The sequence below is a fragment of the Neopsephotus bourkii genome, unplaced genomic scaffold (assembly GCF_033783945.1).
Source record: "Neopsephotus bourkii isolate Nb327-2 ecotype Australia unplaced genomic scaffold, CSIRO-AGI_Nbou_v1 NB_1792, whole genome shotgun sequence".
In the NCBI taxonomy this organism is placed as follows: domain Eukaryota; kingdom Metazoa; phylum Chordata; class Aves; order Psittaciformes; family Psittacidae; genus Neopsephotus; species Neopsephotus bourkii.
In genome coordinates this window covers 9,432,646-9,446,241 of record NW_026902266.1, presented here as the reverse complement: position 1 = coordinate 9,446,241, position 13,596 = coordinate 9,432,646, and the positions used below count along the sequence as shown (strand labels likewise).

Sequence of the window (13,596 nt, the reverse complement as noted above, 5' to 3'; positions counted from 1 at the left end):
CTGCATAGTAATATGTATTTTTTTTTTGATTGATATCTATAAGTGTCAAACATTTTATCTTACTGTTGCAAGGATCAGTGGCTTTTCGTATGTCATTCCTCAGTTTGTTTTAAATTGCACCAGTGTAACAACCCAACCGATACCATCAGTGTTTCCTAAATTACTGATCAATATTCTCAGCTGCAGATTCAGCAAGAAAAGGAGACAAATCATGTGGTAGGGGTTGTGGGAGGAAAACAGAGAAAAAGCTAAAATTTGGATTACACAGAGTGACTTTAATGGAGCAATATTAAAATGCAGCAGCAGAATATTGGACCCCATTTCAGATGTGTCATATGAAAGTAGAATTCAGGTCCAGTGACTTGGTGTTTCATATCCAGGTGCCTTTGACCTTAGTAGCTTAAGCTGGACTGAGTGATCTAGTGCCTAAATCTGTTTTCAAATTTATGGTATGGCCATGGCCATATTTTGTCGAGCTGTTATTGATTCAGTAGCAGAAATACAAGGTTTTTTGCTGCCTCCTTCTCTGGACCACTTTAGGGCTGCAGTTTGACTGAATAACTAGTTGGTTGCTTACTGGAAACCAAGCTTAAATCTCACAAGTCAATATTTATGTATTTATCCGTTGTAACATGTTGGTCAGCAACTTCATTACATCCACTTTTGACCCTTAAGTATTTCATCACATAGATTCATAATGCAGTATATCATTTTTAATAATGTCATGTATGATGCTCTCTCAAGGGAAGTAAGGATTCTTTCCCACATACATGTTTCAGTGTGATTTGTACAATAACTGAAACTAGACTGAAACCTGATGTTATGGGCTATCAAAATGTTCTATTTCATTTCTGTTACAGTACAGTACACTTCAATGTAATTTTTTCTTTTCCTGTGAGAACCATGACTAATTACTAAGTTAAAAGCCAATCATAACACCCAAATGGCAGCAGTTTACAGACATGGCAATATGGCAACTATAGGGTTTTTTGTTGTCAACTTTGGTTAGTTTATTTAATGTTATATGCAGCGGAAAAAGGGAATGCAAAGAAGAAACCTGAAAACCACTTTGTCTCATTTCTGCTCAGTAGAAATCCATCTGAGATTATGCTGCTACCAACAGCACTTCCTGCTTACAAAATTGACAGTACTCAGTGAATATTATCAAATTAGGTTGGTTATTATGTTTTTGACAGCATATGGTATTAGTGGATTTCAGAGGCTGATAAATGTGTTTGTAGAATAGAAAGGCCTGTGGAAAACATAAGAGCTGGAAGATTCAGTTGCTAACTTTAAAGGCCAGCTGAACAGGCCCAGTTGCATCAGCATGGTCAATGCTTAGTGCTAACTTCAATGCAATAATAAGGGATGCATAGAAGAAGTCAAACACACATCTCATAAAACAAAATTTATCTTTAATTTGTAAGTGTCAACAGCAGTACAAAAGATGGAGTGATGGTGAATAGATTAAGGGTAGAGAGGACAGTCTTGAGGTAAATGAGCATAAATAGGCAGTCTTATAGACACTCCCCTGAGGGGTCTAAACCCCTATCATGGCATATACTGTATCACCCAAGGATGACATGTTTAACATATCAGGAAAGCACCTTGTGCAAAAAAAAAAAAAAACAAACAAAAACCAAAACAAAACAAACCAAAACAAAGAAAAAACCCACCCGAAACATGTAGGTAAGGTGCCAACATACACCAGAACATACTGTATATGAACAGTGTCTCTCAATTTTGTCTTTTCCATTAATAACTGAGGCAGAGGAGGAGAAGACTCTTAAAAGTACCACTGAAAGATTATTTAATATTTAATTTACCTCACGTCAATACTGCACAACAAAATCCAAGAAGTCTGTTTATGCAATGAAGCAGAGCTAAGAATAGCTATTCTCTTTGTTAAATTGAGAACAGATTTATTTTTTTTAAATCAGTATCCTTAGCAAACTTTTTTTTTTTTTTTTTACTGTATCAAGAGGAGAGTGTGAGATGTGATGGCAACCTTTAAGTTCATTTAAAAACTTTACACTGGACTGTACAAGATTTTTTTTGATAAACTATTTACATTTTCAGACTTTAAAACATATTCAAAGCAGCAATAGACACTAGTTTTTCCTCTAAACGCCCAAATAATTATCGGCCATGGGCCCAGATAGGTACCTGCATTGTATATAGAATTTCTACAAAGAAAACCTGCCCATTAAATTAGCCAGTGGGTGTCCAACGAGCAGCCCTTGCCATTAAGAGCTGCACCCACAGTGTTGCTATAGGAATCAAAGCATAGTACCTTGACAAGAGAGTCTTAGTTGTCCCAATAGCTCTACACAAACTTTACAATTTGAAACAGCAGCTAGCATGTCAGTCCAGCATGTCAGTGAATTGTGCTGATTAAATTAACATAGAGTACAATCTCACAATATACATCACAAACAAATTACAATGTCAGGAAATAAGAGTTACAGTAAGATAAGTTATGTAGTAACAGCTTATAAGCTTGTCTTAATGTAATAAAAAAATTTTTACATGGGAAATACAATAATGAATGAACATAAATGCTAAGCATTCTAGTTTGCTACAAGCTGAAGAAGGGTACAAGAAAAAAAACACATTGCTTTCTAGAAAGCAAAACACAAATGACAAAGGAAGACAAATGGAGAATGCACACTAGCAGGTCTGCAATGTGCAGCATACAAACAGTTAAATATTTGCACATTCCCCATACTCCAAGAGCACCAAGGACCTCACTTGTGGTTTTTAGAAAGCGGAAATTACAAAGCAAGCCATGTCACTAAGTTGCTTTATAGCTTTCATATTGCCATAAATAACAATTTGATAAGTTTTCCTCTAGCCCAATTCACCCCATCCCACTCCCTTTGTACCCAGCGTGTGAAATCTCAGAATATTTCTTTGTCACCATCTCCATCAAATCTGGTAGTTAAAAAAGGGGGATGGATTAAAATTAAATGCATTTGTGTATACATTTCTTTTTTCCTCCTGTGGCAGGACATTGCAGGATAAAAAAAATGTAGTTTGATCTTAGAGAAATCGCATTAATGGGTTATATGAAAAAAAGGGGGGGTTGGGGGAATTTTTTTTTAAAGGAAATAGTGTTTTGTAAAAGATTGAATGAGATCATATAGTAGTATTCATTTAAAAGAACAGGCTTAAGTGCCAACTTGAATCTTAAAAAAGCATGCAAAAACCAAGGGTCCAAGCCCATTCATTAACATCTCATCAAAACATGAAGAACGCTATCATACATTCTGCTGGCTGCATCTCCAGTGCAGTTGTTCACACCATGGCCCTGGCTCAGCAAAGTTTGCCCTGCTTAACGCCAACACTTTACTGGTCATTATGACCACCATGGAAGTACTAGCAATGCTTAACAGTAAGCAGGTAGATAAGTGTTTTGCTGGGGGAGGATAGCGGTGTTAATCTTGTATGTTTTGCTAGGAAACGATTTTGTAAAGCCATGCCTTTGATATGACCAAAACCAAAACCAGAAATCCAACCCAGAGAGAGGACTATCTTTTAGATTGCATTGAGAGGTGGTTGTGTTTGTACTCAGAATAGGAACTACCCACAGCTGACTGCTGTACACTTTGCACAGGGTATCGTATTTATTGTGACCAAAGTTGTCATTTGGCATTCCCATCCCAGAGCAATCCCATCCTCTGCCCTCCCCCTGTCTCACGCTGTACCTGAGTACACTGATTTAGGAGCACATTGTAATCCCATGTATTCTCAGCAGGCGGTTTCACAAGCTAAATGGTGATGCCCAAACATACAGGCAAACCAGAACTGGGCCACTTCATCAGTCATTTCTCCATGTAAACCTGTACCCTGGAAAGCAGTTCTGTTTCCATTAAGACTTTTATCTTCCATTTTTATGGATTATGAAGTGAACTATTTGAGGTGGTATCAGACTGTTTTGGGAGTGTTCTTCTCTTGAAAAACTATTTTATAATTTTCCAAAAAGAAAATATATTGTATCTGTTAATTAAATAAACTGTCCACAGAGAAAATAGTATTACTATATTCGTGCATTACCTGAATGGAGTTGTTACTTTTTTTCAGTCAGAATTATTAAGAGGGGCTAAAACACAATGCTTAAAAAGCAATTCTGCAAGTCCTCTTTGTGTATTGTGTGAACAATTTCCCCTGGTATTATAGCACAATAGGACAATAACACGGTTTAATGGAAGTAGGAAATAAAGGTTTGATATTATTAAATCTTGCCTTCATTGCAAGGGCCATCTTGGGTATGATAACCTTCCAGGGATATGCTTTTGACATCCAAGTTAGGCAGTTATTGTTAGGAAGTAAAATATCTATCTCATTAGTTTTACTTGGATTCAGAAGACTAATTGTGTTTCCTATCAAATGTATCAGAAATTCGGTATGTTTAATGTATCAACTTTCTAAAAAAGAAAAAAGTATTCTGTGTTTCTGGAATACACTATTAAAAATCAGTGAGAGCACAAGTGAGGCGTCTTGCTGTCCCAGCTACAGGTCCACAATACTGCACTCACACTGCGGGTGTAAATTCAGCATCTACATGAGGTACAGTGACTTGTCAGCATTTAATATGGACCAACATACACTGATATAGAACAAAAGTAAATACATAACTTATACTTCACTAAGTATCCATGAACAAAAAATAAAATTCTATTTCCTATGTTATATTTACACAATTTAAAAAAATTCTAAAATGAGATGGTAAATTCATTAAAAACTTTGTTTTGAGCTCCAATTAATAAAGTACTGTTGGTTTTATCCTTATGATTGTCCTTTCTTGATTTCTACTGACATTTTAGAGCCAATGTCGGCTAATAAATAGAATAAAATGCTCACAGGCACAAGTCAGATTCAGATATGTTCCTCCCACTCTCCCAGCCAATAAATGCAATTTTTAACCAGCTGGCAATTCCTGAACAGCCAGTCATTTTCAAGAATGTGGCTTTAACATACAGAGCATCAGCATTGAGGCAGGGCTGGAGCTAAAACAAAGTGTTCATACATACATGTATTTTGCATAAATAAATGAAATAACAAGACATTAAAATGACTCAAATCTGGCAACTGTGAGGCAGGCCCACACGAGTCGAAACAGATGACTTTTGTTCATGTAGTTTTCGTACAAGAGTTTCACATTAGTCAGAAGTGATAAAAAATACCATTTATATCCAGTGCTTATAACACTTACGAAACAACATCTGTGAGTGTGTGTTTTTTTTGTACTACAAGCAAAATCAAGTTTCAGTCCTAAAGAACAGTCCTTTGTTCTCCACAAGCCTGCAGAATATTATTTTGGCATGGTCATAACATTAAAAAAAATTAACCAACTAATCTAAATGTTTGCCTTTGTGCAAAAAAAAAAAAAAAAAAATTACATAAAACACAATGCTAGCAGTACAGCATTCTACCTATGCAGCAAAAACAGAGAAAAAAAGAGAAAGTGACATGGGGGGGGGGGGGAGAAATAATTCTAACTGGAGAATTACGTAAGACATTAATAAATAGTCATTATTTTAGGAAATAATGGTATCCTCCCCCTCATCTGAGTTGAATGAATTAAAACCAGTTCAAATTCCCAAGCAATAATAACAAAAAAAACCACTTTCTATCAGTACCTTAGCCAGCTTAAAGAGGGCGCTCACCAGCTAATGACACAGCATATGCCTTTAAAGTCTTGGCTAGACCAGTTTATTGCTTATTAGACATGGACTCAGAACAGAAATAAATATTAAAAATATAGCATTTTGTTCCAAATTACAAAATGGTCAGAGAAATTTGACCATTGTGTTTCTATGCCATTTTCTTTATAAGTTGTCCTATAATTGAACAATCCTCTTTGTCTTGAGGGCTGTCTTGCACACAGAAATGTGATTCCGACAGTGGCAGCAATGGCTGTCTCTGCCCAAACAGGTATTAATGGAGCTATGAGGAAATTGACTGCTCCCAATACAGCATCTTGTCATTGCAGTTTACATGAATTTCTGTGAGAGAGGATGATAGCACAAGGATAGCTAGCATTAACACTGTACTTTCATTGTCTGGGCCCTAAAAAAGCCTGTTCACCTCTGTAGGAAGATTCCCACAGACTTAAAGAGGAGCTGCTCTATGCCCACTCATACCTCTCAGCCCGAGTCTGAATTTATCACCAATGTGCTGAACATATCCAATGAAAAATAAAAGCTGAGAGAGTGGAGGAACTTCAGCTTCAGCACATGTATCATCAGGCCCATTGAATCTGCATATACACATATACATACAGTGATGTATTTGTGAACAGGAGTGGAGTATGAGGGGAAAAAATAAAGGCAATTTCTTCTCTGTCTCTTAAATGCAATCTATTTGCAGTTTTTGAATTTCTATCTCTTGTGTCTTTTCCAGATTTGTCTCCAGCAATTGCATTGTTTCTAGTTGCAATGCAAATACAAATTTTAGTTTCTATAGCACCTTACATCCAAAGATCCCAAAGCACTTGACAATCATTCATCCATATCTGGTGCACATTTCCACATGACTAGTATTCAGTAAATACATTTGATGCACCGTTTTCCCAGCTTTGCAAGTCAGGTATTTTTGTGGCTTTCCCTCCCCCATTAGAAGTCTCACATATAAATCACTACAAAAATACTTAAGGTAGCAAACAGTTCCTTCAGGTGACAATAGAAACATGATATACAGAGCTATGATTCACTGCAGGATTCTACAGGCCCTAAAAGTTCATCATGATGGATTTTACATCTGTCTTTGCTGTCCAAGTATAGAGGTTTATAACTATAAACACAATTCTTTAGGAATATTGGTACTCTATGTACATATAAAAGAACTCACTTTATTTTGCATTACATATAGCAGAGTGTTTCCAAGTGCTCCTTGAACATACAGTGTTACAGGGACAACTGAATTTCTCATTCATAAATGTCATGATCATTTTAGTAGCAGGTGCACTTTTATTTTCATATCCCTGTGTGATTTAGGGTAGGAGAAAGAAGGCGTTCTTTAAAATATCAATAAGGAATTGTAAGTGTAATGCCACCAACAGTACTTTTAAAAATAAATATTAAGTATTTGGACCCTTGACATTCTGGAATGAATAAATTATTTAAGAGAATCTGTGTTAAGACTGAATGCAAGGGTTAAAAGCAAAAGGGTAGAGAATGTAATCAGAGGTGGCCTCACACTGCTAAGACAGGCCTGTCCATAGCTGGTGATCGCTCTTTTGTGCTTACTTAAAATGTCACACTAATGGCACATCAAGAGGCAAAAGCAATTGGGCACATGCACTATGGCAACCATATTCACTACTTAAGAATATCCTGTCTCCAGATTCCTGAGTACTTTATCATATTCTGGAAAAAATTAGGTTTATATATAATTTTTTTTTTAAGATGCCAAAGGATTGTCTAAGACTTTACAGTGTCTCCTTTAAGACTTTCTTTTTTAAAATGTTAAGATTCAAAAGTTATGAAAAGTTTGGCACATCAGAAGTTCAGCTATACATATGGAAAAAAAATGGAATTCAGAGACTATTTTTTTAAAGACAACCTATGATGCACAGATGTGCACACTTGTGGACTTGTTCTGTTTTGCAGTATGAAATCTGCAGGTTTTGTTTTCTAAAATAATCCAGAATAAAAACACATTCACAACCTGTAGGCTGGCACAGCATACCTGAGTGAGAATGTATAACCCCCATCTAAAACAGTAACTTAAAACCTTTATCAGCATCCAAACGGAAAAAAGACAAAAGGTAAGACTTGTAAGACAGCTATTGATTCATATAAGTTTTCAAGTCCTGATGTCTGATATTTAATATATGTCTTCATCTAAATAAAAAAAACCCAACAGAACAACAAAACAAAACAAAAAAAAGTTCATGAAAAATTAGGGAAACAATCTGTCTCACACATTAAGAAACATTTAAGACCATTCTGCTGATGTAACTGTAGGAGCCACACATGCATTCAGGCTCTTTAAGAACTTTTGTTCAAAAAAAAACCCAAAAATCCAGATGAGTCTGAGTAGTTAAATTCTGTGAACACTCCTCAGTTGGCACTGACTGCCTCATGGGCTTCGTTTTCACTACTATAGTCTGATTTGGGATCATCCTCATAGTCCTCGTACATTTCTATTTCATCCTCTCCATTTATCATTTCATTTCCAGCAAGGCTTCCGCTGTCCGTCTTCATACCATAAGTGCTCTGAATGACGGGGATGCTGGGCTCAGGGCTGGCAGAGGTGCTTGAGCAATCTGATGTCATCTGAGGTGATGGCGTGGTAGTCGCCATGGTAATAGCACCAGGATAGACAACCCCCGTTCCTGTGGTGATTGGAATTTGAGGCTGTTGTCTGGAAGGAAAAACAAGAGGGGGACATGATTTCCTGTGTTCAGAGGAGGGAAAATCTTCTACAATTCCAAATGAAAGAAAAGCATGTAGTTTCCTAGAAAGCATGCATGCATTCCTCTAGGATTCGCAGTTAGGTCCCTTATGGTATTGTTTCCTCTTAGCTCCCCGCAAGGACAACTGGTGATTAAACTGTTTAGTAACTAGCAGATGTTGATTCTTTTATGCATTTTGTGTGTTTGTTTAAAACATACTGCAAACCAGCACTTGGACAGAGATCATCAAAAGGCTTCGGGCATGCATGTGATGCCTGACTGCTACTGTAGACATCATGCATCCAAAATCTAAATCCTCCGAACACCTAACAAGAGCTTCTGTTAGTGAGGGGACCTCAAAATTACCTGTAAGTACCTAAAATGCCAGACAGGTGACTAAGTGACTTAAATTTACTGTTTAAGTGCTTTTGATATTTTATTGCTGGCTTCTGGTTTTTATTTATATCCATGATCAGAATGCCATTTATTCTTCAGGATTTAATGTGTAAGATTGAGGGGTTTAAGCAAAATACTTAAAAAAAAAAACCCAACTATTTTTTTCTATGTTAACAGACAGTCTACAGAAATTAAGATTTTCTCCTGAGCACCTGATGTCAGATCTGATTCGACAATGCAAATACATGGGAAGACTCAATTAAGGATGTGCCATCTCTATTTTTGACACATCTTACCTTCTGATATTTAACTTTGCACTATATGATGTTGCCTTTTTTATTTGTATATGATTTTAAGTATACTGGAACAATATCACACTTAAATTAAAATAGGCTTATATCACTGCTAGTCAAGAAATTCAACAGGTTTTATTGTAAGCATGTACTAACTGATGCAATGTCTCTTCTTACAGTGATGTATGTATATTCAAATGCTTTGCTGAGTGTAGGTCAGGTTGCTGAACCTGTTCTATGCTCAAGCCCTTACTGGCTACAAATTAATTAAATCTACATCTTACATTTAGGTTAATTAACTAATAACATACTTTCTATATTAAAATACTCATACAAATATTCTCATATTATTTCTGGATCATTACCTTTAGTAAAGCTAAGAGAAAGAGAAGGGATGTAACTCGTCTGAAGGAAGAGAATCTCCATAGTACCTTAGATGCAATATTGAATGAATATACTTCAGCACCAGCATTACCTCTTAAGTCCCCTGGAAGATGCTAGTTTAGTATTGACTAGTTATTGAACACAGATGCCTATCTGCATAATTTATTTAAAGGATCACAGATTTCAATAAATTCCCAATCATCTTTAGAGCAATATTGACCAGGTTAATTAGACAACTATTATATCATTTTAGCATGAGAAACAATGTCAAGTTTATTTGAATAGTCTAATGAATTTAACTTCTTGACCACTGTGTCATTCTATGCTAAAATTCAAAAGGACATTCTATAAGCCAGTCTCTTACAAATCTATAATCACTGGCTAAATCATACAGAAAATAATGTAAAGCTTATTGACAAGACCGGTAATGTGGAGTCTTCATTGTTCTTTGATCAAATTATGATTTTGATAAATATCGCACTACAGAGTGAAACCAGAGTCTTTCAAGTTTGAGAATTAATACTGACAGTCAAATCATGAACACACTGTGTAAGATAATATTAAAATAGCATGTAGCTCTGTCATTGCTACTACCGCTAGCCTGACTCTTAAAGCCTCTGCACAGCTTGAGAAATTCAAACATCTGTTGTATAAGTATGGTACACCTGGCTAGCAGCAAGCAAAAATATTGTAGTAATTCATTTGACACAGTCATTATACTCCTGTTTGCAAATGATGATTTGCAGATGATTTACAAACAGGTAGGAATTTTTCACTAAATTTTCACTTTTTAAATGGCCTGATAAATGTTTTGTGAAAACAATTTTCAACCGATGCATTTGCTTGGAAGTGATTTTCTGCAAACATCTTTCAATACTTTACCCATAAAATTGAACACCCATATCTCATGGGAACATTTCTGTTTTAGGATTGCATGTTATCAGGATTATAAACTATTACTGTTAAAACCCCATATTTATCTCCTCCACAACTTTAGGGCACAGAAAACATCACTTTAATGACTCTTTCCACAAAGCAAACGAAAAAGAAACTCACACATGGTCACAGCAAAATTCTACATAGTTGTCACCGGACCATACACACTTAATTCTCTCTAATCTGCTCATTTAACAAATTCTGGTACTAATATTTTTCCAGTATTTCTTAGAATAAGTAAGTTTACAAAACACAGCATCCCAAATCATTCATCAAAGAACACCACAATATTAATGCCAAAAGTTGTTCTGAGAAAAGTTGTTTTTACAACTCTTCCAGTAAGAGTTATAGAATATACTCAGAAAATAATTGAGTGTAAACTGTTCTTGCATTATAGAAGATGCTAGGGATTGAGACCCTACTATCCAGTGCTATCCCTTCTTCCAGAATGTTTGCATTTTTTAGAAGTAAACTGCCTTTTTTTAAGCAGCAAGAAGGGAAAAAAAATGTTACACAGGGCTGTGAGGGTGTCTTGATAAAATGGTGGTTGTCAGTGTTTAAGCCCTAAAGGACAGACTGCATTAAAAAAATCAGATATTCCTTCAAATGCTTATCAACTCAGAAAAACCCTTTTGTATAGCCACTTTTCAATGGGACAGGGTATATTTGTCCAACTACCACTCATTTCAAACTATAAGAAGAGCTGGTCATCTGAGCAAGAATTTAGAGAGATACGTTTCCTTAAGAATGCACCAGAAGCATGGCAAACTGTATAATGAATCTAACTGGTAAAGACCTTGATCACTGTGACAGGAAACTTAAAGGCTCACTGAATTAATCATTCATAAATCCAGTTCTTTTTTATATATAAAACAAAAATCAGACATGGTGTGCATGCGTGCTGGTACATGGGTAATAACTGTGAACTTTAAATTACTTATATCTCACTGTGGAAGAGTAAACACGTGGTAACTGTACCACCTAAATGGGAAGTGTTCTCAAATTGCTATCCTTTTGCTAGCAAAAATTTGGTAACACTTAAACATGGGCACCCCCACACCTCCAGTAACTGAACACCTATTTCTCACTCAAGCATTTTTATTATTTAAAGCTGATCAGGTTGTCAGTGTATATTCTGTTCAAGCTGCTGCATTACATCACAGAATGCCTTATTTTAAGATTAATAAACTGTATGGATGGCGTATGTTACTGGAGATGAGTGTTACCGTTTTCTAAATAGCTACATTTTATAGGATGGGGAGGGAGAAAGTAATCAGAGCATTTATTTGAATTGCAATCACTCTCCCTGAAAGGAAGATTTGGATTTTCTAACCTATGATTCTGACAATTTGTGTGTGTATGTGTGTGTGTTTTGGGTTTGTTTTTTTTTTTTTTTTTTGCTTGTGGGTATTTATTTTTTTTTTTGTGGGTGTTGTTTTTATTGGGTTTTTTGCTTTGGGTTTGTTTTGGTTTGGTTTTGGTTCTGGTTTGGGTTTTTTTGAAGGCATTCACTTCAATGGCATTTTTTTATAATATTAAATTCCATGTTTAATCCTTGTGCCTAGATAGATAGATTTTTGCCTTTCCTAAGACCCTAGAGTAAGGAGATAAAAGCATACTTATTGCAAGCTACAGGTTACAATTCAGCTTAGTTGCACATGGCTAAAGCAACAATGTGTTCTGCCTGGTTAAGATTTCCAGAAGCCAACATTAATCTTTTTATCTCTTCATATCTGTGAGGAATGGTGATGCATGGCTATGTCCGCCGTCTTCAAACACACCTGGCTCCACCATCTCCTCTTTGCCAAAGCAATCCTTATGTGTCCAGTTACTACAGGTTGTTTGCCTCTCTGCTTTTCATCGCTGCTAACATGTCTGTCCATTCTGGGGACAAAGATGTGTCCCAAAATAGTTAGGTAAACATAAAAAAGGAGGTAACATGAAAATTCTTTGACAAATTGACCTGCTCACAAGTGGCATTAATTTTAGGATTTTCCTGGAGAATGCTCCACTTCTGACTTTCGCAAAACTGGCTAAACATTTAAACTGGCAAATTACAATTGTTTTCTGGTCCCTTCCCAACTATTTTCTGACAGCCCTTTAAGTGACTGAAGCAAAATCAATTGCATTAAAGAAAATGCTTACGTGTTACACACCCCTGAAACTTACATTCCCATAAGGAACGAAATAACAGTAAATCTCACAAAAGCACCCATTGTGTACTACTTTAAGTTCAAGCTACAGGAGTATAATGTTACAACCTTAATCAAAACCTTAGTCTAGCAACATTCAGACTATGTGTGTACAGTAGTTATAAACACTATAAAGGCTTTATTCTAAACATCTTACACTGGTAAAACACACACAAAGAGTTACTGCTTACATAATTCTTCAGAGAGATGTATATATCATGTATTTAGAGTGTATTGGATTGTAAAACTGACTGAGAATTGAATTATTTTTGTAAGACAAAGCAACAAAAGACAGAGTCTTAACTAAAAATGTCTGAATTTATGGTTTATATATGATCCATCTGTTAGTTTGCACTTATTCATTATAAAAAAAGTACTATTGAAGATAAATTGTAAATCACTTGAGTCTGTTCAGGGATTAATTTACACTGAAGTTATCATTCACAACTTTCCATTACTAATTTTTTTGTTAAAAAAAACCTTAATTACTTTAAAGACATAGCTGGCTTCAGATTCAGCTTCCACTAGATTAAAACCAGTAATTTTTTATTATATTCTGCATTAAATGTGAATTATTTGTGTATATTATCTGCCTCACTTGGAACAATATTCATTCATGTAGGGATGCAATAGGAAGCCTACACACAGTTTAAGTTCAACTCTATTCTTTAAAATATTTGTCAGTTCCTAGATTTTCAAGCTGGTCTATCACATGACATTTATTTCAGAGTATTAATTTCCTGTCTGATTCATTTAAAGAAATCTTCACTCATTCAATTCTTTGGAAGCTTTTCATTAAAAATCAGAACAGAACTTGGCCATTTGTTACTTTATTTCTCTATTTTATTTTAAAGCCTGGTTAGCTTGTATATTGAGATTCTTTAAACAACCTCTGTGCATCTTACTAATGTTTATCATGAATGAGTCTCACTGAAGTAAGCAGTATGAGCATTTTTTGTATCTTAAAAGTTCAAGCAGTGTAAAACACTTTCTA

General features: G+C 35.5%; 1 protein-coding gene and 1 long non-coding RNA gene across 19 annotated transcripts in view; one reads left to right on the top strand and one right to left on the bottom strand.

Annotated features, from left to right (window-relative positions):
* Nucleotides 1-13,596, top strand: part of LOC133226503 (uncharacterized) — a 474,252-nt gene that overhangs the window by 215,506 nt on the left and 245,150 nt on the right. The gene's annotated exons all lie outside the window — the stretch shown is intronic.
* SOX6 (SRY-box transcription factor 6) overlaps nucleotides 4,781-13,596 on the bottom strand; it is a 378,453-nt gene continuing 369,637 nt past the window's right edge. For all 18 annotated transcript variants that reach the window (XM_061380138.1, XM_061380135.1, XM_061380140.1 and 15 more), the window contains one exon: nucleotides 4,781-8,370. In XM_061380138.1, the coding sequence (XP_061236122.1) occupies nucleotides 8,067-8,370 (304 nt within the window). In that variant the 3' untranslated portion in view covers nucleotides 4,781-8,066. The remainder of the gene's footprint in view (nucleotides 8,371-13,596) is intronic.